General features: G+C 46.4%; 2 protein-coding genes across 4 annotated transcripts; one reads left to right on the top strand and one right to left on the bottom strand.

Annotated features, from left to right (window-relative positions):
- The first annotated feature begins 916 nt into the window (after positions 1 to 916).
- On the top strand, positions 917 to 15,440 carry entpd6 (ectonucleoside triphosphate diphosphohydrolase 6). Its single transcript, XM_038301731.1, has 14 exons — positions 917 to 1,248; positions 3,092 to 3,350; positions 3,438 to 3,514; positions 5,980 to 6,123; positions 6,358 to 6,433; positions 7,270 to 7,305; positions 7,703 to 7,791; positions 7,930 to 8,009; positions 8,329 to 8,393; positions 11,860 to 11,964; positions 12,050 to 12,190; positions 12,371 to 12,427; positions 14,331 to 14,440; positions 14,517 to 15,440. Exons 2-14 carry the CDS (start codon positions 3,113 to 3,115, stop codon positions 14,598 to 14,600), a joined length of 1,302 nt encoding a protein of 433 aa, XP_038157659.1. The 5' UTR covers positions 917 to 1,248; positions 3,092 to 3,112; the 3' UTR covers positions 14,601 to 15,440.
- Positions 15,441 to 20,765: 5,325 nt separating this feature from the next.
- LOC119794272 (barrier-to-autointegration factor-like protein) lies at positions 20,766 to 27,274 on the bottom strand. 3 transcript variants are annotated; one of them, XM_038301745.1, is made up of 4 exons: positions 27,102 to 27,274; positions 27,003 to 27,036; positions 21,636 to 21,762; positions 20,766 to 21,324 (listed from the first exon to the last, which is right to left on the bottom strand). In XM_038301745.1, the coding sequence occupies exons 3-4, from the start codon at positions 21,759 to 21,761 to the stop codon at positions 21,178 to 21,180; spliced, it is 273 nt and encodes a 90-aa protein (XP_038157673.1). In that variant the 5' UTR covers position 21,762; positions 27,003 to 27,036; positions 27,102 to 27,274; the 3' UTR covers positions 20,766 to 21,177. The 3 variants fall into 3 exon arrangements, with proteins under 3 accessions (XP_038157673.1, XP_038157683.1, XP_038157690.1); XM_038301755.1 differs by lacking the exon at positions 27,003 to 27,036; XM_038301762.1 differs by lacking the exons at positions 27,003 to 27,036; positions 27,102 to 27,274 and adding an exon at positions 26,767 to 26,883.
- Positions 27,275 to 27,455: the final 181 nt, after the last annotated feature.

Consider the following 27,455-nt stretch of genomic DNA (forward strand, 5'->3'; position numbering starts at 1 on the left):
AGGAGCTGGAGTATCGATCATGAACTTTGTGGAAAACAAATAATAAAAAAAACATTACTAAAATATAAAATAAAAAAAATAAAAATAAAAATAAAAATTTCTTATTATGGGATGTTGATATCTGTGCAGTTAAGTACGATTGCTTTCAAATTATTAAAATAAATGGATCTAAAGATATTTTTCCAGGTACTTTTAGTGATAAACTCTAAATCAGAGTTATTAACATTTAATGAAAATATGGAAAAGATGCAAAAATCATCAGAATTAATTTCAATATGTGTATTTAAAAACATTGGTTAGTTATTCTTTGCTGTGGTCCCTTTTGCAGGTTGCAGATCACGTTTCAGACCATCTGGGATTTACAGATCAAACAGGAAGTGCTTTTAATCTGAAATCTCACAGTTTCCGGTCTCTACGTTGATTAATAAAATAAAATAAATGGAAAAAAACCCGGTGTTGGAGCTATTTATTCTTTATTTCTTTATTTATTTGAATTGTGTTAATTCCTAAACTTATATATTTTTTGTATTATTTACAGACTTAATTTATAGGTTAATTGTTGCATTTTTGTGCATCTATTTTTTGTTGTTTTATTATTTTTCTTTATTTTATGTAAAACAGGAAGAAATGTGGGCGGTCCACTTTCTATAATTGTAGGAGCCTGGTAAGGACCAGCAGGCATTTGGGTTAGGGGCCTATGGGTTTTTACCAGTGCAAGAGAGGTAACAGGGCAAGGAAAGTTTGAACTCTGTAATGTGACAAAATATAGGAAATAAATCAACTGAACATCTACAAGTTTGGACTTCCACTTCTTTTGCCTGCGTCAAGAAAACGTGACCCCAGTGCCTATAGTGGCTTATTGGAATTTTATTGGATGTTTGGTTTGACAAACAATTGCCACTACACCCGGGATGAGTGGCTGCATTTGAATCCACGCATTACTGGCCACGTCACCCCCCATGGAGCGCGACGTCATCAGGGCGCGCCGCACCGTAAACACAGGAATGTAGTTCTACCGAAACTTTACCGTCATAGCTGCTCATGTTAGCCAGCAGCGGACCGGTTCCGTTCGGCTCCGTTCGGTGGTTCTACGGGCTCATTTCCGGTTCACACTGCGGCTTCATCATCATCATCATCAAAGCCAGGCGAAGCGGTTGTTTCCATAGAGAAAAGTCAGAACTTTGCTGACCCTCCAGGCTTCCGTAGATTCTCCAGCGACCAGAAACCAGACGTTTCCTGCAGGAGGAGGTGAGATCAAAGCTTTGTCTCTCTGAGGGTCACTGGCCCCCAGTTCCACCTGAGAGGAACCTTCAGAGGAACTGGTTCCATCTCCTCTGAAGGTTCCTCTCAGCCTGATGTCCCATCAGAGCTCGGAACCAACTGGACCATCTACAGGAGAACTATAAGTGGTTCTGATCTAAAACTGGGTCAGAACTCAGACAGAAACCCGAACGGACGGTTTCGGTGGTTTGGGTCGAACCGAGCCTGAGACCAGATTCTGGTTCCGAACTTATCATATTCAGACCCATAGAACCAAACCAGATCTCTGGGTTTAAACGTAGTACCGTGTTATGGACCAATGAAACCTCAGCAGGGCACGGTGGTGGCAGCATCATGCTGAGCAGCTGCCTCCCATAATCAACCAGTGGATTTTGATCCATTTTATTAGATAAGCTGATTCTGAACTTCTGTTCTATGGAAACTGAGCAGAGCTGCGTGGTTCTGAATCCCTCTGAGTGCCGATCAGTCCAAATGTTGGTTCCGTTGGTTCTGGGATCCATTTGAGATCTTAGTTCATTCATAAAGATGAACCTAAATGACCCAAAACTGGACCGGTTCTACAGAAATTTATTTGTGGGTGTGACCAGGAATCTGAACCTGAAGAACCGGAACAACGGACCTGATACCAGCTGATAGCTGCCATGGCAACACGGCTCCGAGGTTCTGGTTCAGGCTGCGGTTCTGTTCAGGTCAGACTCGGCTCTGATGTTCTGCATCCTGCTGCGGTTCTGTTCAGGTCCGACTCGGCTCCGAGGTTCTGGTTCAGGCTGCGGTTCTGTTCAGGTCCGACTCGGCTCCGAGGTTCTGGTTCAGGCTGCGGTTCTGTTCAGGCCCGACTCGGCTCTGAGGTTCTGCATCCTGCTGCGGTTCTGTTCAGGTCCGACTCGGCTCCGAGGTTCTGGTTCAGGCTGCGGTTCTGTTCAGGTCAGACTCGGCTCTGATGTTCTGCATCCTGCTGCGGTTCTGTTCAGGTTCGACTCGGCTCCGAGGTTCTGGTTCAGGCTGCGGTTCTGTTCAGGTCCGACTCGGCTCCGAGGTCCTGGTTCAGGCTGCGGTTCTGTTCAGGCCCGACTCGGCTCTGAGGTTCTGCATCCTGCTGCGGTTCTGTTCAGGTCCGACTCGGCTCCGAGGTTCTGGTTCAGGCTGCGGTTCTGTTCAGGTCCGACTTGGCTCCGAGGTTCTGGTTCAGGCTGCGGTTCTGTTCAGGTCCGACTCGGCTCCGAGGTTCTGGTTCAGGCTGCGGTTCTGTTCAGGTCCGACTCGGCTCCGAGGTTCTGGTTCAGGCTGCGGTTCTGTTCAGGCCCGACTCGGCTCTGATGTTCTGCATCCTGCTGCGGTTCTGTTCAGGTCCGACTCGGCTCCGAGGTTCTGGTTCAGGCTGCGGTTCTGTTCAGGTCCGACTCGGCTCCGAGGTTCTGGTTCAGGCTGCGGTTCTGTTCAGGTCCGACTCGGCTCTGAGGTTCTGGTTCAGGCTGCGGTTCTGTTCAGGTCCGACTCGGCTCCGAGGTTCTGGTTCAGGCTGCGGTTCTGTTCAGGTCCGACTCGGCTCTGAGGTTCTGGTTCAGGCTGCGGTTCTGTTCAGGTCCGACTCGGCTCTGAGGTTCTTGTTCAGGCTGCGGTTCTGTTCAGGTCCGACTCGGCTCCGAGGTTCTGGTTCAGGCTGCGGTTCTGTTCAGGTCTGGTCTGGGCTCTGAGGTTCTGCATCCTGCTGCGGTTCTGTTCAGGTCCGACTCGGCTCTGAGGTAGCTCTCCGGTCCGGTTCTGGTCTGGGCTCAGGTTAAAGTTCTGTGTTTTTGGGCTTCGGTTCCAGGTGGACCCAGAATGAGCGGCGATGAAGAGATCCAAGCTGTTGGGCCTCTTCGTCTTCCTGGTTCTGCTGGTCTTCTACGTTCTCTACCTGAAGCACCACTCCTCTGTCACGCCATCCTACAGACTGCCTCCACACCTCCTACCCGGGTCGGGCAGAACCAAAGTGGACAGGTCCGATGGCTTCGTCTACGGCATCATGTTTGATGCTGGGAGCACTGGGACCAGGGTCCATGTCTTCAGGTTCCAGACTGAGAACCAAGGTACCCGGACTGCTGTGGTTCTCAGCTTTCAGTGCTTTGGATGATGGGGGACCGTGGTGATCTGGATCTGGGTTCTTCTTCCTCCAGGATCTCTGAGACTCGACAACGAGACCTTCAGTGCCATCGAACCGGGTCTTTCTGAGTACGCCGATGATCCACAGAAGGTACGTCTTCTTTGGCTGTCCTGAAGGAGACAGCTGGGCTGGACTCTATCCATGTCCTCTGGTCTGTCTCTACCGTGTCCACTGGTTTGTCTCTACCATGTCCTCTGGTTTGTCTCTACCATGTCCTCTGGTCTGTCTCTACCATGTCCTCTGGTTTGTCTCTACCGTGTCCTCTGGTCTGTCTCTACCGTGTCCTCTGGTTTGTCTCTACCGTGTCCTCTGGTTTGTCTCTACCATGTCCTCTGGTCTGTCTCTACCATGTCCTCTGGTCTGTCTCTACCATGTCCTCTGGTTTGTCTCTACCGTGTCCTCTGGTTTGTCTCTACCATGTCCTCTGGTTTGTCTCTACCATGTCCTCTGGTCTGTCTCTACCATGTCCTCTGGTTTGTCTCTACCGTGTCCTCTGGTTTGTCTCTACCATGTCCTCTGGTTTGTCTCTACCATGTCCTCTGGTCTGTCTCTACCATGTCCTCTGGTTTGTCTCTACCGTGTCCTCTGGTCTGTCTCTATCGTGTCCTCTGGTTTGTCTCTATCGTGTCCTCTGGTTTGTCTCTACCGTGTCCCCTGGTCAGTTTCTACCGTGTCCCCTGGTCAGTCTCTACCGTGTCCTCTTGTCTGTCTCTACCGTGTCTTCTGGTCTGTCTCCACCGTGTCCTCTGGTCTGTCTCTACCGTGTCCTCTGGTCAGTCTCTACCGTGTCCCCTGGTCAGTCTCTACCGTGTCCTCTGGTCTGTCTCTACCGTGTCCTCTGGTCTGTCTCCACCGTGTCCTCTGGTCTGTCTCCACCGTGTCCTCTGGTCTGTCTCTACCGTGTCCTCTGGTTTGTCTCTACCGTGTCCCCTGGTCAGTCTCTACCGTGTCCTCTGGTCAGTCTCTACCGTGTCCCCTGATCTGTCTCTACCGTGTCCTCTGGTCAGTCTCTACCGTGTCCCCTGGTCAGTCTCTACCGTGTCCCCTTATCTGTCTCTACCGTGTCCTCTGGTTTGTCTCTACCGTGTCCTCTGGTCTGTCTCCACCGTGTCCTCTGGTCTGTCTCTACCGTGTCCTCTGGTCAGACTCTACCGTGTCCCCTGATCTGCCTCTACCGTGTCCTCTGGTCTGTCTCTACCGTGTCCTCTGGTCAGATTCTACCGTGTCCTCTGGTCTGTCTCTACCGTGTCCTCTGGTCAGTCTCTACCGTGTCCTCTGGTCTGTCTCTACCGTGTCCTCTGGTCAGTCTCTACCGTGTCCTCTGGTCTGTCTCTACCGTGTCCTCTGTTCAGCCTCTACCGTGTCCTCTGGTCTGTCTCCACCGTGTCCTCTGGTCTGTCTCTACCGTGTCCTCTGGTCAGACTCTACCGTGTCCTCTGGTTTGTCTCTACCGTGTCCTCTGGTCAGACTCTACCGTGTCCTCTGGTCAGACTCTACCGTGTCCTCTGGTCAGTCTCTACCGTGTCCCCTGATCTGTCTCTACCGTGTCCTCTGGTCTGTCTCTACCGTGTCCTCTGGTCAGATTCTACCGTGTCCTCTGGTCAGACTCTACCGTGTCCTCTGGTCAGTCTCTACCGTGTCCCCTGATCTGTCTCTACCGTGTCCTCTGGTCTGTCTCTACCGTGTCCTCTGGTCAGATTCTACCGTGTCCTCTGGTCAGTCTCTACCGTGTCCTCTGTTTAGTCTCTACCGTGTCCTCTGGTCAGTCTCTACCGTGTCCTCTGGTCAGACTCTACCGTGTCCTCTGGTTTGTCTCTACCGTGTCCTCTGGTCAGACTCTACCGTGTCCTCTGGTCAGTCTCTACCGTGTCCCCTGATCTGTCTCTACCGTGTCCTCTGGTCTGTCTCTACCGTGTCCTCTGGTCAGACTCTACCGTGTCCTCTGGTCTGTCTCTACCGTGTCCCCTGATCTGTCTCTACCGTGTCCTCTGGTCAGTCTCTACCGTGTCCTCTGGTCAGACTCTACCGTGTCCTCTGGTCAGTCTCTACCGTGTCCTCTGGTCAGATTCTACCGTGTCCTCTGGTCAGTCTCTACCGTGTCCTCTGGTCTGTCTCTACCGTGTCCCCTGATCTGTCTCTACCGTGTCCTCTGGTCAGTCTCTACCGTGTCCTCTGGTCAGACTCTACCGTGTCCGCTGGTCAGTCTCTACCGTGTCCTCTGGTCAGTCTCTACCGTGTCCTCTGGTCAGACTCTACCGTGTCCCCTGATCTGTCTCTACCGTGTCCTCTGGTCTGTCTCTACCGTGTCCTCTGGTCAGACTCTACCGTGTCCTCTGGTCTGTCTCTACCGTGTCCCCTGATCTGTCTCTACCGTGTCCTCTGGTCAGTCTCTACCGTGTCCTCTGGTCAGACTCTACCGTGTCCTCTGGTCAGTCTCTACCGTGTCCTCTGGTCAGACTCTACCGTGTCCGCTGGTCAGTCTCTACCGTGTCCGCTGGTCAGTCTCTACCGTGTCCTCTGGTCAGTCTCTACCGTGTCCTCTGGTCTCTTTGCAGTGCTCTCCTGGCATCATGGAGCTCCTGAATGTTGCTAAATCCAGTGTCCCTCCCTCCATGTGGACCAGAACCCCTGTGGTTCTGAAAGCGACAGCCGGTCTGAGGCTGCTGCCTGGAGAAAAGGCCAACCAGCTGCTAGACCAGGTGGGACTGTCTGCTTGGTTCTGACCCAGTTCCTTAAACCAGGAACCTTTGGAAGATTCTGACAGAGACCTTCTTTAATCCCAGAACCTCAGTCTGATCTCAGAGCAGGATGGTTCTGATGGTCCGAACCAGACCTGGTTCTGCTTTGAAACTGACCAGCCGGGTCCATCAGAACAAATTTCATTCTGCAGGTTCTGGTTCTGAATGATCCTGACCCTGTGGTCTGTTCTCCAGGTGAGGGCGCTGTTCCAGGAGTCTCCCTTCCTGTCTGCAGAGGACAGCGTGTCCATCATGGACGGAACCGATGAAGGTAACATGGTCCACATGAGACCAACCGGGCTTTGGTTCTGTTACACCACCAAAACCATCCAGAAAGTTCTGGACTTTCCCCGTTTCTGTTATACATCTCCATGGCAACGCTTCACCTACAGTCTCCATTCCCATAGCAACAGGTGGAACCAGATGTTCTCAGCTTAGAACCGGGTCAGAACCAGAGGAGAAAGTTCTGAGGAATCAGGCTGTAACTGGAGGTTCTGGGGATTCGGGTCGCTTCACATACAGAACCAGAACCCGCGACCTTTGACCCTGAAGGACGTGATTAGAACGAGGAGAAGAATCTCCAAACAGAACCTCCAAAGAGCAGGTCGCTCCGGTTTGGTCCGAACTAGTCTGGGTCAGAACATCCACTTCAACGATCACTGAAGGAGAAGTGGACCGGCCCACAGAGATCATGGAGTCAGTTCTGGTTCTGACCCGTTTATCAGAACATTATGATGATCGACACTAAAAAGGATTAAATTCTGCAGAACCAACCGGGTCTCAGAGTCAGATTAGAGCCGGTCCAACTGGACAACAGAACCTTCATCTCTTTGTTCTGACTGGAATAGTGCCATCAGAACCGGGTCTGGGTTCTGGTTCTCACAGAGGCTGGTTGCTCCATGCAGTCAGAACCAGAACCGCCACCTCCAGCGGTTTTGCAGAACCCGGTCCACCGAGTGAACTTTGGATTGATCAGTCAGAACTTTCAGGAAGCGCAGCGAGTCGGACTCGGTTCTGCCGGGTCTGGAGATGTACCTGTGGTTCTGATCTGTTCTGTGCTGCTGAGAATCAGAACCTGACCTGCTGGTTTTCCTCTTCTCTCTGCAGGGATCGCTGCCTGGATCACCATCAACTTCCTGACAGGTGGGTCTGAACGGCACCACGCCTCAGGTTCTGAGGTTCTGATCTGCTGGAAACGGGTCGGTTTGGTTCTGAGGGTGCAGCAGTTATACTCGGAACCTAACTGGACCTTTAGGAGCTGGTTCTGAAGCCATTTTGGTTCCAGTTTGATTCAGCTTCACCTGAATGTTTCGGAACCAAAGTCCAGTTGGAACCGATGAGACCAGAACCTATTTGACAGGATTCTGGTAACCAACCGGGCCTCTCAGAACCAGCAGTGTTTACCTGGAACTGGAACTGATACGAGCAAAACCCGGTCCAGCTGCTGGTTCTGGTCCAACCTGTGGTCACCAGGGAAACCAGGCAGTTTGTTTTATTGAACCGTCCAGAATGTTCTGACTGCTGATTGGTCTCCATCCAGATGGTCTTCGCGGGTCAGAACCACCCAGCTTTGGGATATTGGACCTGGGCGGCGGCTCGACCCAGATCGCCTTCAGTCCTCGAGACGAAGTGAGGAAGGTTCCGAGTCGACCCGCGCGGAACCGGCGCTGGATCCACTCGGGCCAGCACGGCTCATTTCTCTGATCTACAATCTGATCTATTTATTCCTGTTCTATTTGATCCATTCTGGTTCTCATCTCTCTACAGAAAACCATCCAGATGTCCCCGGTTGATGACATCAGAACCTTCAGGATGTTCAACAGAACGCACACCGTCTACACACACAGGTTCACACCTCAGATCTAGAATCACAAATCTAGAATCTCTTATCTAGAATCATAGAGAGGAAGAACCACAGATCTAGAACCACATAAAGGAAAAAACATAGATCTAGAACCCCCAGAGACGTAGAACCAGAGAGATGGAACCTCATTTATAACAAAAGGATAGAAATGTAGAACCCGGAAGTAAAAAACTAGAACGTCAGACATTTCAATGTAAACCTCAGAGATAGAAATATAGAACTACATGCATAGAACAACAGAGGGACATGTAGAACTAGAGTGCCATAGAACCACGCTGACGGGTTCCTCCTTCTGTCTGCAGCTATCTGGGTCTGGGTCTGATGTCGGCTCGCCTGGCCGTGCTGCGCGGCGCCGACGCTCCGCCCCGTGAGTTCCTGACCTTCTTTTGGTTCCGGTTCTGCACTCGGCTTTCATCTCCGCCATCAGCCAGATAAATAAGCCATTATCTAATCTTTTAATAACTCGCTGCAAGATTAATTCCTTGCCTGGCAGCAGCTGCTGCTGCTGATCTGCTGTAAGAAGCTCGGCTCCACTGATCAGGGTCCGTCTCTGCAGCGGTTCTGATCCGTTTATTCTGACTCCAGCTTGTTTTTACAGTCAAACACATTAGAAGTGGTTTTATTGTTCCTCAGCAGAGGAGCATAGAACTAGATGGAGGGAACCGGTAGAACCGCTTCTGTAGAAGAAGAAAAACTGCTGCTGAGGTTAAAAAATAAAAAGGAAAGGAAAGAGCAGCTGGTCTGCAGAACCATGGGGAGACTATAACCAAGGATCTAGAGCAGGTAGTTCTACAGCAGGTAGTTCTAGAGCAGGTAGTTCTACAGCAGGTAGTTCTAGAGCAGGTAGTTCTACAACAGGTAGTTCTACAGCAGGCAGTTCTAGATCAGGTAGTTCTACAGCAGGTAGTTCTAGATCAGGTAGTTCTAGAGCAGGCAGTTCTAGAGCAGGTAGTTCTAGAGCAGATAGTTCAGAGGCAGGTAGTTCTACAGCAGGCAGTTCTAGATCAGGTAGTTCTAGAGCAGGCAGTTCTAGAGCAGATAGTTATGAGGCAGGTAGTTCTACAGCAGGCAGTTCTAGATCAGGCAGTTCTAGATCAGGTAGTTCTAGAGCAGGTAGTTCTACAGCAGGCAGTTCTAGATCAGGTAGTTCTAGAGCAGGCAGTTCTAGAGCAGGTAGTTCTAGAGCAGATAGTTCTGAGGCAGGTAGTTCTACAGCAGGCAGTTCTAGATCAGGTAGTTCTAGAGCAGGTAGTTCTAGAGCAGGTAGTTCTAGAGCAGGTAGTTCTACATGAGGTAGTTCTACAGCAGGTAGTTCTAGAGCAGGTAGTTCTACATGAGGTAGTTCTACAGCAGGTAGTTCTACGGCAGATGGTTCTAGAGCAGGTAGTTCTAGGGCAGGTAGTTCTAGAGCAGGTAGTTCTACAACAGGTAGTTCTAGAGCAGGTAGTTCTACAGCAGGTAGTTCTACGGCAGATGGTTCTAGAGCAGGTAGTTCTACAGCAGGTAGTTCTAGAGCAGGTAGTTCTAGAGCAGGTAGTTCTAGAGCAGGTAGTTCTAGGGCAGGTAGTTCTAGGGCAGGTCGTTCTAGAGCAGGTAGTTCTACGGCAGATGGTTCTAGATCAGGTAGTTCTACGGCAGATGGTTCTAGATCAGGTAGTTCTATAGCAGGCCTTTCTGGAGCAGGCAGTTCTAGGGCAGGTAGTTCTAGGGCAGGTAGTTCTAGATCAGGTAGTTCTAGAGCAGGTAGTTCTAGATCAGGTAGTTCTAGGGCAGGTAGTTCTAGAGCAGGTAGTTCTACAACAGGTAGTTCTACAGCAGGCAGTTCTAGATCAGGTAGTTCTACAGCAGGTAGTTCTAGATCAGGTAGTTCTAGAGCAGGCAGTTCTAGAGCAGGCAGTTCTAGAGCAGGCAGTTCTAGAGCAGGTAGTTCTAGAGCAGATAGTTCAGAGGCAGGTAGTTCTACAGCAGGCAGTTCTAGATCAGGTAGTTCTAGAGCAGGCAGTTCTAGAGCAGATAGTTCTGAGGCAGGTAGTTCTACAGCAGGCAGTTCTAGATCAGGCAGTTCTAGATCAGGTAGTTCTAGAGCAGGTAGTTCTAAAGCAGGCAGTTCTAGATCAGGTAGTTCTAGAGCAGGCAGTTCTAGAGCAGGTAGTTCTAGAGCAGATAGTTCTGAGGCAGGTAGTTCTACAGCAGGCAGTTCTAGATCAGGTAGTTCTAGAGCAGGTAGTTCTAGAGCAGGTAGTTCTGAGGCAGGTAGTTCTACAGCAGGTAGTTCTAGAGGAGGTAGTTCTAGAGGAGGTAGTTCTAGATCAGGTAGTTCTACAACAGGCAGTTCTAGATCAGGTAGTTCTAGAGCAGGTAGTTCTGAGGCAGGTAGTTCTACAGCAGGTAGTTCTAGAGCAGGTAGTTCTAGAGCAGGTAGATACATAGCAGGTAGATCCATAGCAGGTAGTTCTACATGAGGTAGTTCTAGAGCAGGTAGATCTATAGCAGGTAGTTCTATAGCAGGTAGTTCTATAGCAGGTAGTTCTACATGAGGTAGTTCTAGAACAGGTAGTTCTACAGCAAGTAGTTCTAGAGCAGGTAGTTCTACATGAGGTAGTTCTAGAGCAGGTAGTTCTACATGAGGTAGTTCTAGAGCAGGTAGTTCTAGAGCAGGTAGATCCATAGCAGGTAGTTCTACATGAGGTAGTTCTAGAGCAGGCAGTTCTACAGCAGGTAGTTCTAGAGCAGGTAGTTCTAGAGCAGGTAGTTCTAGAGCAGGTAGATCCATAGCAGGTAGATCCATAGCAGGTAGATCTAGAGCAGGTAGTTCTAGAAAAGGTAATTCTAGGGCAGGTAGTTCTAGATTAGGTAGTTCTAGATTAGGTAGTTCTAGATCAGGTAGTTCTACATGAGGTAGTTCTACAGCAGGTAGTTCTACAGAAGGTAGTTCTACAGCAGTTAGTTCTAGAGCAGGTAGTTCTACATGAGGTAGTTCTACAGCAGGTAGTTCTACAGAAGGTAGTTCTACAGCAGTTAGTTCTAGAGCAGGTAGTTCTACATGAGGTAGTTCTACAGCAGGTAGTTCTACGGCAGATGGTTCTAGAGCAGGTAGTTCTAGGGCAGGTAGTTTTAGAGCAGGTAGTTCTAGAGCAGGTAGTTCTACAGCAGGTAGTTCTAGAGCAGGTAGTTCTACAGCAGGTAGTTCAACGGCAGATGGTTCTAGAGCAGGTAGTTCTAGAGCAGGTAGTTCTACAGCAGGTAGTTCTAGAGCAGGTAGTTCTAGAGCAGGTAGTTCTAGAGCAGGTAGTTCTAGAGCAGGTAGTTCTACAGCAGGTAGTTCTACAGCAGGTAGTTCTAGGGCAGGTCGTTCTAGAGCAGGTAGTTCTACGGCAGATGGTTCTAGATCAGGTAGTTCTATAGCAGGCCTTTCTGGAGCAGGCAGTTCTAGGGCAGGTAGTTCTAGGGCAGGTAGTTCTAGATCAGGTAGTTCTAGAGCAGGTAGTTCTAGATCAGGTAGTTCTAGGGCAGGTAGTTCTAGAGCAGGTAGTTGTACAGCAGGTAGTTGTACAGCAGGTAGTTCTAGAACAGGTAGTTCTAGAGCAGGTAGTTCTAGGGCAGGTAGTTCTAGGGCAGGTAGTTCTACAGCAGGTACTGGTTCTCCTCGGTTCCCCATGAGGACCAGAACCAGAACCATCAGACAGACTTTGTGGAACACCATGAAGAACCAATGAGCTGCAGATTCAGGAGGTTCTAGGCGGAGTGGTTGCCATGGAAACATGTGACCAGGGGGTGAGGGGTGGGCACAGGAAGCAGGAAGTAGCCTGTATGACGCTGTTCTGTGCTTCCAGCCGTAGGGGGCAGCACTGAGCTGGTCAGCCCCTGCTTCCCCCCGGGGTTTTCTGGTCACTGGGAGCACGCCGACGCCGTCTACGCCCTGAAGGGTCAGAAGCCAGGTAAAGGGATCCCACTGGTCCCCATAGATCAGAGATTACCCAGCATGCAGCTGGGGCAGGTAGGAACCTTTGTGCTTTGTTTCAGGGGAGCCGGTTTATGAGGCGTGCCTGAACAAGGTGCAGAAATTTCTGTACAGGAAGCTGAGCAGAACGTCTGAGGCGCCAGACGTGGACTTCTACGCCTTCTCCTACTACTACAAACGCGCCGCTGACCTCATGTTCATTGGTAAGGAGGGACGCTGCTGCCCTGCGGCTCGTCTGCAATCACACAGGTCACATGACCTCAGAGTGGAACCTCCTCTGCTGGCTCCAGAACCACAGATAAAAAGAGCTGCAGTGAAGGTTTCTGATGTCATCAGGCCTCCAAAGCTGTTTTCAGGGTTCTGATTCTCTCCTCTGGTTGCAGGTGAGAAGGAGGGAGGAACCATCAGAGTGTCTGACTACATCCAGGCTGCTAAAAAAGGTGAGATGGCGCCCCCTGGCTGCAGAACCTCGGACCTGCAGGGACAGACTGCACTGATTTGCTTACCGTAAATCCTCTAATATAGGACGGGGCCTTTATTTCATTCAGGTGCATCTTGGTCCAGGCCATTATTGGAAGGAGGCCAGAATTAGAGGCAGGCCTCTATTTCTATTTGATCAAACAGACTACCAGTGGAATGAATAAAAAACAGATTTAGTCTCTTTGAACCTATAATATATAACTAATACGAGGTTCATTTATTGAAAGAGTACAGTTACCATAGTGATATACAGAACATTATTCAGACATCTTCCAGGCAATTTTTCTGCACGGCAATACGAGAAAACAAAAGCCTTCACAGAATGGAATCTTTGCAAACTTTAAAAAAATGGGACAAAAACTGTTCTGCCACACAGCGATATTTTATTTGTTTTAGGGTAAGTGGAAGTCGGCTACAGGTATCATATATCTGAGGGTGGATTCAGAACCACGAAGGCCAACTAAATTCTGTCATTTTAACGCTGTTCACCACAAAGCAAACGTAGTGCATTGTTAAAATTTTCCATGGTGATAATTATTCATAACAAAAGGCAACTTAAGGTTTAATCACCCTGCCGCTCATTCAAACTGTCACGTTTAGTTTGAAGTAAAACAAAAATCCTCCAATTCTGTTTAATCCTCCACTATTTCCTCCTCCTCTTCATCTCTCCTATAATCTCCTCATCACTTGTGGATCAGAACGATGGGGGCGACTATGATCTCTGTAAGGATGGGACCTTACATGTTAATGGCTTCCTTAGCAAACACTGCCCCCCTGTGGTAATTGTATGTTACTACTACAGGCTATTGAGGACTGGTTGGTTCTAATCATAGCCCTGGCCTGTATACGACCACTAATACCCGGCCACTAATGGAATACAGGCCATTATTAGAGGATTTACGGTAATTCTGGGCCTTCTCTGCAGGAAAGGTCCAGACGGGACCAGCAGAACCAGAACATCAGGGTTAGACAGGGAGGGAGGGTCCAATAAGGCCTGGTAGATGGACTGATGCGTAGAACTGAGTTCTGCGTTATCAGTCTGGGATGGCTGCCCTCAGCCTGTCTGTGAAAAGGAGGGATGTTAGTGGAATACTGTGAGCTGATTGGCTGATGTGCCAGCTAGTACCCGCCCTCCATAATATTCTTTCAGCCAATCACAGCATCACAATCGGATTCATCTGCAGCTCCTTCAGTGTTTTAACAACTAGCTGATAAATCAAACTTTTTCCAAATCCTGTCCTGAGAAAAGCGCAGACATTTTTCCCATCTATAACTGATTCAAACGCGGCATCGACAGGTGAGTCCTCCATCGTAGCCATGTTTGTAATGCCCCGCCAAGGCCCTTCTGACTGCTGTCATTCCTCCAGGCCCCGCCCCTAAAAACACGCTGGCACCTCATTGGTCCGACCAGCTGGTTGTAATGAGGCGGACATATTAGCGGGAGCCTTTCAACATTGATTTGTTGTGAGACTGAAAACTCGACAATCCAGCTTACATTTCACGGTCCGTTCTGGAATCCTAACGCTACGTTCAGACTGCAGGCAGGAGAATCAGCTGGTTTCCATGTAAGGTTGATGGTTGATGCATCAAGGTGCAGAAAAAGTTCCTGCACCATCAGAGCAGCAAAGATGCTTCAGCCGCGTCAGAACTAAACTAAAAGCATCAGAAATGAAGCAGCATGGCGTTTTAGCTGCTGCTGCTGCGTTCGCTCTGAACGTAGCATTAGAGGCTCAATTGACCCAGATGTTCTCCAGCTGCAGCCCACATGGTTCTGGTTCTGCTCCCTCATGGGGCTCCTGCTGTAGACCATATGACCCGCTCCTGGCCTGTGATTGGACGGCTCTAACCAGCTGTTTCCTGCAGAGTGCGGCGCTCCAGCGGAGCCGCAGAAGAGCCCTTTCCTCTGTCTGGACCTGGTCTACATCTCCGTCCTGCTGCAGGAGCTCGGCTTCCCGCCTCACAAGCAGCTCAGGGTGAGTCTGGACCCCCAGAACCAGAACCGATCTGTGACCCAGTTTGTTTCTGATTCTGCTGTTTGACCCGTCACAGCTGGCCCGGACCATTGACCGGGTGGAGACCAGCTGGGCCCTGGGGGCCACCTTCCAACATCTGGAGGCCTTGGGGAGACAATGAACCAGAACCACTGGATAGTTCTGCATCAGAACGGGCCCAGGTTCTGGAACCAGCCTCTTCCCTTCACCTGAGCAGGAACCAGCTGCTCCTGTGACATCACTTCCTGTTTTTGCAGAACTCTGAAAGGTCCGGGTCGGTTCTTAAGGACCACTGGGAGGTTCTGGATCTCTGGAGTCCAGAGGAACTCCACTACTCTGAACCAAAGGATCCAGATCAGGAGTTCTGTCCAGCTCTACGTTCTCCAGCTGCTCCTGGAGGATCCAGAGGTTCTCCTGGTCAGAACCAGCAAAACCGTCCTTTGGTTCCTTTTCTTCTTCTCTGGATGTAGAAACATTTTTCTGTGGTGATGGTCTTGATGGCAGCTGCAGGAGAACATCCGTCCCTGCAGCTGGTGGGACGGGTCTCCTTTAGAAGAACATGGATCAGACGCGGTGCTGAAGATCACTGCAGCCTTCAGGAACTGAGGGAACATCCATGTCCTCCTCCATCCACCCTGATCTCCTGCATCATCACCTGCTCCTAACAAGCGGCGCTCGCTGGTTGGTGTGGGACCTCCCTCTGAGGACGGCCTGTTGTCCCGCTGTGGGAGGTTCCCTCAGGTTCCCTCCGTCCTCCAGGGTCACATGACGCCTTTGGACTCCTCAGAACTGCATTGGTGGATCTGGAGACGAAGGCCTGCGTCCTGATTGGCTGAAAGCCGCACCATGAGTCCTTCCCAGATTTAAAATGTTTTGGTTTTAGACCTTCTATAAATCCCTGATTCCAATGTTTGATTTTTGTACACTTTATCTGTTAATAAAGATTTAGCATCTTTTTATTCAAGCTGTGTAATTCTGAGCAGCCTGATGATGTCAGACGTTATTTTGGGATTAAAATGAATTAAAAAGAAGCTTTTCAATGCAGCTAAACTGGTAAAGATGATAGAGACTCATCCTGTAGACTGATGTCTTTTCTGTTCATGTTGAGGCTCTGAATGGCTCCCATAGATCACAAACAGATAGAATCAAACATTGAGCCAAAAGGAAGTTTAAACCAGGATAGACGCAAATTAAAAACAGAAGAATTAAATCACAGATATGAACTAAGTCTCCAGATATGGAGGCTATGCTGGGGTTTGGGTTGGAGACCGGCTGATAGATCAGTTACTCCACAGACTTTACAATTAAAAAAGCAAATAATATTAAAACGATCCGATGTGAAAATGATCAGAATTATTCGGAGGTCAACAGGCGCAAAGTATTTAAGCAAATACTTAAAAACTGGCTTCTCGCCCAGCGGACATTAGGAGGAACATTTTTTACATCATTTAAAACAAAGGGCACTATACACAACTCCTCTGTTTTCATTACTGGATGGATGAAATAATCCAGATCAGCCTGACCACAGTAACCATGGCAACAATGGATCTGAGAGTTATGGCAGTCAGTCCACCTGACCCTCTGTGGGGAGCAGAGCATTCAGCCCAACAGCACCTTGTTTTTGGAATGGTCTACATCCAGAATGCAAAAACAATTCAGTTTATTTCTGTATTCAGAAAATACTGAAAGATTGGTTATATATGTTAAGCATAGAGCTATCTGTACAGGTGCTGGTCATAAAATTAGAATATCATGAAAAAGTAGATTGATTTCAGTAATTCCATTTAAAAAGTGAAACTTGTATATTATATTCATACATTACATACAAACTCATATATTTCAGATGTTTATTTTGTTTAATTTTGATGATTACAAATGACAACAAATGAAAATCTCAAATTCATCATATCAGAAAATTAGAATATTGTGAAAAGGTTCAAAATTGATGGCCCCTGGTGCCACACTCTAATCAGCTAATTAACTCAAACCACCTGCAAAAGCCTTTAAATGGTCTTTCAGTCTAGTTCTATAGGCTACACAATCATGGGGAAGACTGCTGACTTGACAGTTGTCCAAAAGACGACCATCGACACCTTGCACAAGGAGGGCAAGACACAAAAGGTCATCGCTAAAGAGGCTGGCTGTTCACAGAGCTCAGTGTCCAAGCACATTAATAGAGAGGCGAAGGGAAGGAAAAGATGTGGTCGAAAAAAGTGTACAAGCAAGAGAGATAACCGCACCCTGGAGAGGATTGTGAAACAAAACCCATTCAAAAATGTGGGGGAGATTCACAAAGAGTGGACTGCAGCTGGAGTGAGTGCTTCAAGAACCACCACACACAGACGTATGAAAGACATGGGTTTCTGCTGTCGCATTCCTTGTGTCAAGCCACTCTTGAACCACAGACAGCGTCAGAAGCGTCTTGCCTGGGCTAAAGAGAAACAGGACTGGACTGCTGGTGAGTGGTCCAAAGTCATGTTCTCTGATGAAAGTAAATTTTGCATTTCCTTTGGAAATCAAGGTCCCAGAGTCTGGAGGAAAAGAAGAGAGGCACTTCATCCACGTTGCTTGAAGTCCAGTGTAAAGTTTCCACAGTCAGTGATGGTTTGGGGTGCCATGTCATCTGCTGGTGTTGGTCCATTGTGTTTTCTGAGGTCCAGGGTCAACGCAGCCACATACCAGGAAGTTTTAGAGCACTTCATGCTTCCTGCAGCTGACCAACTTTTTGGAGATGCAGATTTCATTTTCCAACAGGACTTGGCACCTGCACACAGTGCCAAAGCTACCAGTACCTGGTTGAAGGACCATGGTATCCCTGTTCTTAATTGGCCAGCAAACTCTCCTGACCTTAACCCCATAGAAAATCTATGGGGTATTGTGAAGAAGAAGATGCAATACACCAGACCCAACAATTCAGAAGAGCTAAAAGCCACTATTAGAGCAACCTGGGCTATCATAACACCTGAGCAGTGCCACAGACTGATCGACTCCATGCCACGCCGCATTGCTGCAGTAATACAGGCCAAAGGAGGCCCAACTAAATACTGAGTGCTGTACATGCTCATACTTTTCATGTTCATACTTTTCAGTTGGCCAACATTTCTATAAATCCTTTGTTTTTATTGGTCTTCAGTAATATTCTAATTTTCTGATATGATGAATTTGAGATTTTCATTTGTTGTCATTTGTAATCATCAAAATTAAACAAAATAAACATCTGAAATATATGAGTTTGTATGTAATGTATGAATATAATATACAAGTTTCACTTTTTAAATGGAATTACTGAAATCAATCTATTTTTTCATGATATTCTAATTTTATGACCAGCACCTGTATAGTTCTGCTGCTATAGGCTTAGACTGCTGGAGGACATAGGGACCCCTTTTTCATCATTCTGCTTCATTCTATCTCTATTCTCCCACTCTGCAGAATCTGTTAGTTCAATCTCTAACGTTCTGCTCTCTCTGCTTTTTCTCATAGTAGCTTCATCTGGTCTGTTCCTGTTTGGCTGTGACTCCATCCTGGAGAGAAATATCAGCTGTGCTGCTGCCATCAACACCTTTGTTTATAGATGTTGGAGCTTGGCCTGTTTTCCAGTGTAGTCCTGTTTCTCTGACTGTGACTAACTGGATGTGGTCTCTTCATCCTCTGACATGGGAGCTGGCTCGGAGCTCGTCTGCCTGGCTGTGTGTTTCCTGGACGGGGCCGCCTGTGGAGCTGGTTGACAGTTGCCTTTTGTATCTATGTTTCTTTTTCTATGTCTGCTTCTGTCTCCTTGAACCCCAGTGGGCCTCAGCAGATGGCCGCTCACACTGAGCCTGGTTCTGCTGGAGGTTTCTTCCTGTTCAAAGGGAGTTTTTCCTCTCCACTGTCGCTACTGTGACACCCAAACTGGGAGAGTGGCTACAGCAGATTCCAGGTAAAACATCAGAGGTCTCTGTCCAGAAGAGCGCAGTCCCAGGAACAGCTAAGATAGAAGAACCCTCAAACTCCCAGGCCTCTGGTAGAGGACCCGAGGATGACACATACCACCCCACCAGGGGTGAGAAAACAGTTTTTTTTATTTTTATTTTTTTTTATATCACTAAATTGTTGTATATAATTGTACCAATTTTACTTTGTTTGCTGAGACGTGAAGAATATTCATATTATCTACAGCAGGATATATTATAATTTATGAGATAATAATAGAGGTTTTATTAATATAGTTAAGCATCAACAATAGTTAACATGTTTCTAATGAATTATTATAAATGTCTTATAGTCTGCTATTAACAAAATTATGACACTATTAATACATATATCGTCTTATTAACACATAATAATGTTAATAAGCACCTGTTAGGCACTTATAAATGTCTTATTACCATAAGACCATAATATAAAGCGTTATCAGCCCTGTTTCTGGTTTGAGTAGCAGCGCATCTTCTGTACTTGGATACCTGATTGAATCGATACGCTCCGAGCCCACATGGGCTGCAGAACACGTTTTAGCGAGAATAATAATAACCATAACTGGAACTGCTAGCAGTTATCAACGTGTTCTAAGCCCAACCATGCCCCGCCCCTCCCAGCATGCCGGGTCCCCATGCTCCTGCAAACCAACATGCAGCTGGAATCGATCCTGAATGGATAATTTGCAGGATAACATTAGAACTTCTTCGCAGTTTGACTGTAAACACAAAAACTTTTCCAGACGATGTAGCAGTTGTTCAATATTGCATAAGAGCTGTTATATCCCAAGGTAGGTCTTGTCTCTTCTATCTGTGGACTTCAAACACGTGTTTTCAAAAGCATTTGAAGACAAGTAATGAAGCGCCTGTGGTTCGTTTCACGAAGCAGGTTTAAATAAACTCAGGATTCAAACCTGCAGCTCTAAATTGATCCAGCCTAAAGTCAGAACCTCTGAGTTTCCATTTTCCAAAGGCTGCTAAAAACTAGTTTAATCAAGTCAAGTAGAACCACTCACAGTTAAAATTAAAAAAACAAACATTGTACTAGTAAAAAATACGTTTTATGTAGAAACGTTTACAGATTTTAAGCGGCCATTGTGGGATTTATCAGCTTGACTGAAAATGTATTTATGATATCTGGGATACATTTCTTCATTGTCAAAATAATACAGATAAAAACCAGTAATAATAGGAATATGGGAATCTGAAATGAATTCCAGACATCCAGAAAGTTTATTCTAGATGTGAAGGGCGTCTTTTTGTTTGCAGTTGTCATTCTGACAAGGAATTTTTTTTTTTAGATATCAAGAATACCTATTCAGGAATACTAATACATATCAAATCGGCTTGCCACAGATGTTGTCACGGTGAAAATATTGTGTTTATTTCTTGAATGGTCGTAGATCAGTGGATCTATTTAGGTGAAATCATCTGTCAGCAGGTGAAGATGAAGAATAAAGACGTTATTCTAATAAATAGAACCTGTTCATCATCTCATGGGTTCCTCCTCATGTTGATTCAGTCTCTTTTACTCAGTAAATCAGTGGCTGTTTGCTGCAGCGTTTCAGATGTTATCGTCCCAATAAATGGTCGTTATTAGCGGCTATCAGTCCCATAGAACGGCTTCAGATTGGGCCAGTAGGCTCAGTAGGTTGGTATCAACCAGTGAATTTAATCCTAAAGTAATTCTTCTTCCCTGTGGAATTAATGAATCTATTTATGTGGAATCTGCAAATAATTTCAGCAGTTCTTTATCTACTGTAAACAAAGTAAACAAACCAAAAACAAATTAATCTCATATCCTGTCAGTCTCAGTAGAATCCTCTCCCTTTAGCTCTCTGTGAATTAATGCCGATCATTCTTTAATAAGATCCTCGTCAAACGGACATGCAAGGTTTATTTCTAATAAATAACTGCGTGTCTAAGGACCTACTAAATTATGTTTTGATCATATGAACACAATTACAACCAAACTCTCCTGATTAAATCAGGAAATCAAACGGTATTATTGGCTGTAAGGAGACAGAAGACAGTCTGAGTTTAATGAAGGAAACCTTTAAACTTAACACCGTCTAAAAGGCTGGAGTGAGAAAGTCTTGTTAACACCTTAAAACCCACCACGTCGTCGGCGGACCAGTTGGTTTTAAGTGGAGGTAATAACTCAGAATGCATAAAATTCCGCCGGTAAAATGTTTAACCAGCAGGTGGAGCCATTGCGCGCAGCTCCAAGCTGACACCAGAAGTTCCAAACCCCACAGCTCTGGAACTGTTGGAGCTAAAGGTCTGAAATTTTCTGCATTTGTGGTTAAAATGATGTAGAACACATAGGATAGAATAAAAACTGCTTTTTCTCAAGAATGTCTTTATTACTGCTGTTCAAAAAATACCCATCATTTCAAGAATGAAAAGCAACTTTGAGTCATGTTTGAACTGATGCAGGTTGGTCTGTGTTCTAGTCTCCCAATTTTGCGATCAAAATTAAACGTCTCTGCAGTTTGAAAACTGTCACTTTAAATCTTAGTTTATTGCAAAGCTAATTAATTGTCCATTTTATTTAGACTGATTAAATCAATTATTGTGAATTCAGCACTAGAGAAAGACTCAGAGGGGAGATCAAAGCACTTTAATGAAGACAGGAACCAGCAGAAGGTTAACGAGGGATGGGTGGGCGGGGCTCGTTTAGAGGGGTGGAGTCCCACACCCTAAGGCACTTAGAAAGAGTGGGTGATGAAGGGGCGGGGCTTCATGGACAGGGGGCGGGTCTTACAGGAAGGCATCGCACCACTCCTTCAAGCACTGAGCACAGGATCCAGCCTGCCGAGAGTTGGCGCCGCTGGCATCTTTCAGCCAATCAGTGAACATCTCTGTGTCCTTCTTCAGCAGCAGGAACTGACCCAGAACCACAGAGGCCTGGAAACACAGAACCGAACAAGATAAGATTCTGGGACCAAAAAACCTAAAGACAAAACACCAACGTTTGCACCAAAATACCAAATGGACCTGTTAGAGTTCTGACCCAAACCCTCAGGATGGATTTAAAGATCCTCTACATGAATGTTTAGACCAACAACAGGAAACGATCGAGTCCTTCCTGGTTCAGAACATTGATGTAAAGTCCAGCAGCAGCAGGCTGTGGTTCTGCTGTCGGAGCAGAACCTGAACCTCACATCTGTTCTGGTTCTGGGAGGAAGCAGCAGATCCAAGGCTCCTCTGGGTTTTACCTTGTCAAAGCCCTGATCCTCCAGCTTCTTCCCCAGAGTCTCTCCGATTCCGGACAGCGCCGTCACCGGTTTGTCTCCCATTGGTTCTGCCACAAAATCCCGATGCTTCTGGGATGTGGTGGACATCCTGCGGGGAAAGCAGAAGGTCAGGTTCTCAGCTCCTCTTCAAACACTAGACCTGGCGGGACATCCGGCTGAGGACCATCCAACGCTGGATGTGGCGTCATCAGGTTCCTGCAGAGGTTGGACCCGGTTCAACAGCGGTGAATCAGTGGTTCCATTGGGTCCAGTTAGCCGCTCAGACCCAGAAACCTCACAGAACTTCATGTCTGAGGAACAACTAATTGACCCAGAACCAGCATTCAGATCCTACAGAACTACGGATGTAACCAATGAACCAGTTCACCTGAAGTTTATGGATCTGATCGACAATCAATCCATAAGCAGCCATTTTATTAAGGAATAAACTTCTAATGTCGCATTTTTTTGGCCAATTCATTGAATAAACAAAAGGGTTGACATACATAAAAAAGAAACAGGAAGTCTTGATGAATGGAATAACATTTATGGATCAGGTTTGATCTCATTAGCAGACCCTGAAAACATTGATGATGAAGGACGTCGCTGTGATTCACCGTCAGATTTTACTGCCACTTCCTGTCTCTGATGACGACGCCAACTGTGGACTAGCTCTCTGTTCCCATGACCGTGTCTGAATGTTCGCCATCTATATGCCATCTTTTCAGCGGGGAATGGAGAAGTAGTGGATGAAAAATTTCCCACAATGCACCTTGAAAAGTAGTGATTATCCATGGTCACTATACGAGCAGATATATCCTAGTAATGCTTTGCAGGAGCTTCTTGTCACATGACTAATGAACGCGGCGCGAAGATTATTGTAGATCCATCTGAACGATCAGGCAACTGGGGTCACTATATAATGATGGAGGGGTCAGAGGTCAGGACGAATGTTTGGACACAACCTTAATGCTGTTAAGACATGAGCCGAGGCATTTGAGGTGTGTGTTGAGTAATGGAGGGGGGAGTTTCCCTGAAGTGCGTGTGGAGGCGTGATTCATTTAGAGGAGGGGCCAAAATTGATGATGTCTGAAGCCTCTCTACTGTGAAACCAGGTGACCACTTCGGTAAATGGTTCAGACCACACGAGAACTTTGACAGGCATTTAAACAGCCTCAAGGGCTGGTTATCCTCCGGCAGCAGTGTGTCGCAGTTAGCTTGTGCAGGTACGACGCAGATATTTAGATTTATGGCCAATATTGAAGCGTGGTCTGCGCTCTGTTATTCCACAACGCAAGAACTAGCTGGGATAGTGGGTGTCCGTGTGATGAGCTTGTTCGCCGTCTACAACCCCTCATCCAACGCCGGACGTCACACGGTTCCCCCGTGAGTGTTCCCCAAAGACTGGCCGTGGCGCTGCGTGTTTTGGCTTCGGGTGCGAACCAACAGACCGTCGCACAGAGCTACAAACTAGCGTCCTGCACGGTGTCTCGGATAGAGTCCGAGGTGAGCCAGGCGCTGTGTACGGCACTACACCCAGAGTTCTGCCATTAGGGACCAAACAGGACATAGTGTAGAGTGGGTGTAGAATTGACCAATCAGAAGCCTCTTGTCTGCGGCGTCTACGGTCACCTACAGTTTTGGGGAGGTGCAACAGAGTGTCTGTTGAGGGGCGGGGGAATCATACCTTTGTTAACTGCGACAAAGAAGCAGATGACCTGGTTTCTGAGAATAAACCAGGCTTCAGTCAAAATGTGGGAGTTTGTAGGAGAGCTGCTGTCATAGATTCTAAAAATACAGTCATGGTCAAAAGTTTTTAGAATGATTCAAATGTTAATATTCACAAAGTCTACTGCTTCAGTTTTTATAACAGCAATCTGCATAAACTCCAGAGTGTTCTAAAGAGTGATCAGCGTAACAGCAATTAATTGCAAAGTCAATATTTGCCTAGAAAATGAACTTTATCCCCAAAACACATTTCAACATCATTGCTTTCCTGCCTTAAAGGAGCAGCTAACATGTTTCAGTGATTGCTCCATTAACACAGGTGTGGGTGGTGATGAGGACAGGGCCGGAGATCAATCTGTCAGGATTCAGTCAGAATGACGCCACTGGACACTTTAAAAAGAGGCTGCTGCTTGGCATCATTGCTTCTCTGTTGTGAACTATGGTTATCTCTAAAGAAACACATGCAGTCATCATTGCACTGCAAAAAAATGGCCGAACAGGAAAGAGAATGGCAGCTAGAAAGATTGCACCTCAGTCAGCAATCTATGGCATCGTCAAGAACTTCAAGGAGAGAGGTTCCATTGTTGCCAAAAAGGCTCCAGGGCTCCCAAGAAAGACCAGCGAGCGCCAGGACCGTCTCTGAAAAGTGTTTCAGCTGCGGGTTCGGGCTACCAGCGGTGCAGAGCTTGCTCAGGAATGGCAGCAGGCAGGTGTGAAAGCATCTGCACGCACTGTAAGGCGGAGACTCTTGGAGCAAGGCCTGGTCTGAAGGAGGGCAGCAAAGAAGCCACTTCTCTCCAGGAAAACCATCAGGGACAGACTGATATTCTGCTAAAGGTACAGGGAGTGGACTGCTGAGGACTGGGGGAAAGTCATTTTCTCTCAGCAATCCCCTTTACCATTGTTTGGGACATCTGGAAAACAGCTGGTTGGGAGAAGACGAGGTGAGCGCTACCACCAGTCTGGTCTCATGCCGACTGTAAAGCATCCTGAAACCATTCATGTGTGGGGTTGCTTCTCAGCCAAGGGAGTCGGCTCTCTCCCAGTCTGACCTAAAAACAGCCATGAATAAAGAATGGAACCAGAATGTCCTCCCAGACCAACTTCTCCCAACCGTCAAAGAGCAGTTTGGTGATGAACGATGCCTTTTCCAGCATGATGGAGCACCTCGCCATAAAGCAAAGCTGATATCTAACTGGCTCAGGGAACAAAACAGAGAGATGTTGGGTCCATGGCCTGGAAACTCCCCTGATCTTAATCCCATTGGAAACTTGTGGTCAATCATCAAGAGACGGGCGGACAAACAAAAACCTTCTTACTAAATGCAAGCATTGATTGTGCAGAATGGACGCTATCAGTCAGGATTTGGTCCAGAAGTTGATTGAGAGCAGCCGGGGAGAATAGCAGAGGTCCTGAAGAAGAGGAATCAACTCTGCAAATATTGACTTGCTGCATTAACTCATTCTAACTGTCATTAAAAGCTTTGGTTACTCAGAATATGATGCAATTGTATTTCTGGATGTGATGCAACATCTGACATGGAAACCAGAGGGCAGCAGATCAGGTGAAAATACAATATTTGTGTCATTCTCAATACTTTTGGCCATGACTGTAGATTGGTTTGTTATCCAACTATAATTTGGTGAGATAAACAATGTAATGATCAGAATCTGAGAAAGCCACTGATTCCAGCTGTAACATTAGTACTAAGCAATGTTTCTTTCTATTGTACAGTTGCTATTGGCAATAGCATCAGCTGTAAGACATTAACTTCCAATGCTGATGCCGACGGTTCAAGACCCACCTGGACTTTTTTTGTTTTGTTTTGTTTTTAAGTTGTCTATATACTTAACAAGTATTTTGGCTAATGTGACTAGTTTGTATTGGTTTGTCCAAGTAAAAATAAAGATTGGGTAAAAACTCTGCCAAATTAGATTGGTTGGTTTAACCAAAAGATTAGTTGAACACATAACGTCCAACCCGATTAAAACCAAAAACTGTGGAAAAACTATAATTCGTACGCCTTCACTGTTTGCTTATTTCACTAAACTTACAGAAAAAACAGTGAACCTTAAATGATTTTTCTCTTCTAGGAAATATTTACAATAAACAAAACCTAAAAAAAGATTTTATTATACATACCAATCATAAATTTCAAAGGAACTTAAATGGGAAAATAACAAGAAAAACAACTGCAAAAAAATCCCAGATTCTATTACTAACTGTAGTTCTGCCGTCCACCAGTAGGTGGGGACATATTCACATGAAGCTTCATGAACTGTGGGGATCGTTGAAGCAATTTGGCCAAAACGGTTCAACGAGGCTTCATCTCACCATGACTAAGGTGCTTCCAAACTACAAAGGGTGACTCAAAAAAAGTTAAAATCAATCCACTGGACTTTGTTTCCAAGTTTGAAGACGTTTCTCTTCCATCCAGGAAGCTTTTTCAATTCAAAATGTCAGAAATAGCGTTGAGTTCCAATAATAATCCTGACATTTCAAATGGAAAAATCTTCCTGGATGGAAGAGAAACGTCTTCAAACTTGGAAAACGAAGTCCAGCTGATTGTTTTTAACTTTTTTGGAACGACTCTGACCTGGATGACTGAGAATCTTCACCAACACATGGAAGGTTACAATGGCCACAGTAAATAAATATATTTAAATGTGGCATTAATTTATTAAAACTAAAAAAAAAATTTTTTTTTAAAGTCTTTTATTTAATAAACACAATTAGTGTCGTTATTATTATCTTAGTTATATTCATTTGATTTTAAGAAGCAGTGAAACCATAAAATAATTCAAACTGCTACAAGCTCATCAAAGCCAAGAAGGCGGGACTAGAGCTGCCGTCATAGAGACACTGATGTCTGATTGACTGCTTCTCAATAAGAAAGATAAGGGATGTTTTTTTTTTTACTCAAGTTAAATCATTTTCTGATGTGTTGTCACTAATTTCCACTCCAGCCTTTTTATACAGTTTGGTCTCTAAAGCGAGGATGAAAGTGGGCGGGGCTAACTGTGATTCAAGCGCTCTGAGGATTAATTAAATAGATTTTAGAGGCTGGAGTCGCTCACAGCTCCTGTAAATAAATGGAAACACATTTTAGAAATTATTTCCACCTTTCCTGCTGATAAAACTGACTTTAACGTAAAAGAAGTTTAGCTCAGTGAGAAGCAGCCAATCAGACGTCACAGTTTCTATGGATTTCTGTTCAATTAATTTATGGTGTAGAACTACTTCAACAGTGGAACATTAAATAATTTATCACGCTATAAAATAAGATCTATATTTATATTTGAGGCCTAAATAATATTTATATATTAATTAATAAAATCTATATCCAGGTTTATTAAAATAACACTTTATTAAATGTGGCACTCACTGCCCTCCATACAAGACGGCTGGTTCTGGTTCTGGTTGATCTCAAATGAATGTTAGAACCGGAAGTAATCTTCCTAATCTTCATCACATCCTCACCTTCCTCAGTGCTGCTCTGCATTAAGAGTTTCTGAGCAGCTGCAGACTTTAATAAACCAGTAAAACCAGTAAAACCAGCAGCTCCACCAGAACCACTGGGACACCTCAGAGTAGAGCCGTTTGGTCAGAACCGGTCCTTACCTGCTGGACCTCACCTGCTGCTCCTCAACTGGACCTGTGGAAAACAAACTGTCAGAACCACGTGGTCCACGGCAGGCAGCTTCACGTGGGCGGACTCACCTGGACCCAGAAAGCCCTGAAAGTTCTGCAGAACCAGGAGAACCTGCAGGAGCCCAGCGGAACCAGAACCTGGAAAAGTTCTGCAGAACCACAGAAACTACGATAAGCAGACAGAGAGGCGTTTTATTCTGAAGGCTTCACGCTGGGGCCGCTCAGAGAATCTGGGATGACGTCATGACGCACAGAGTAACAGATGGTTTGTGGTGAAGATGAGTCACTCTGATGCGACCCTGGGTTTATGCTCTGATCGGAACCAGTCCGACGGTGACCCGGTCAGGAAACCCACCCAGATATACAATATTAGAGTTTATGAGGCTGGAATGTTTAAAATGTGATACAGTTTAGTTTCATAGA

The sequence above is a fragment of the Cyprinodon tularosa genome, unplaced genomic scaffold (assembly GCF_016077235.1).
Source record: "Cyprinodon tularosa strain WSP-4 unplaced genomic scaffold, ASM1607723v1 ctg1127, whole genome shotgun sequence".
NCBI classification, from domain to species: domain Eukaryota; kingdom Metazoa; phylum Chordata; class Actinopteri; order Cyprinodontiformes; family Cyprinodontidae; genus Cyprinodon; species Cyprinodon tularosa.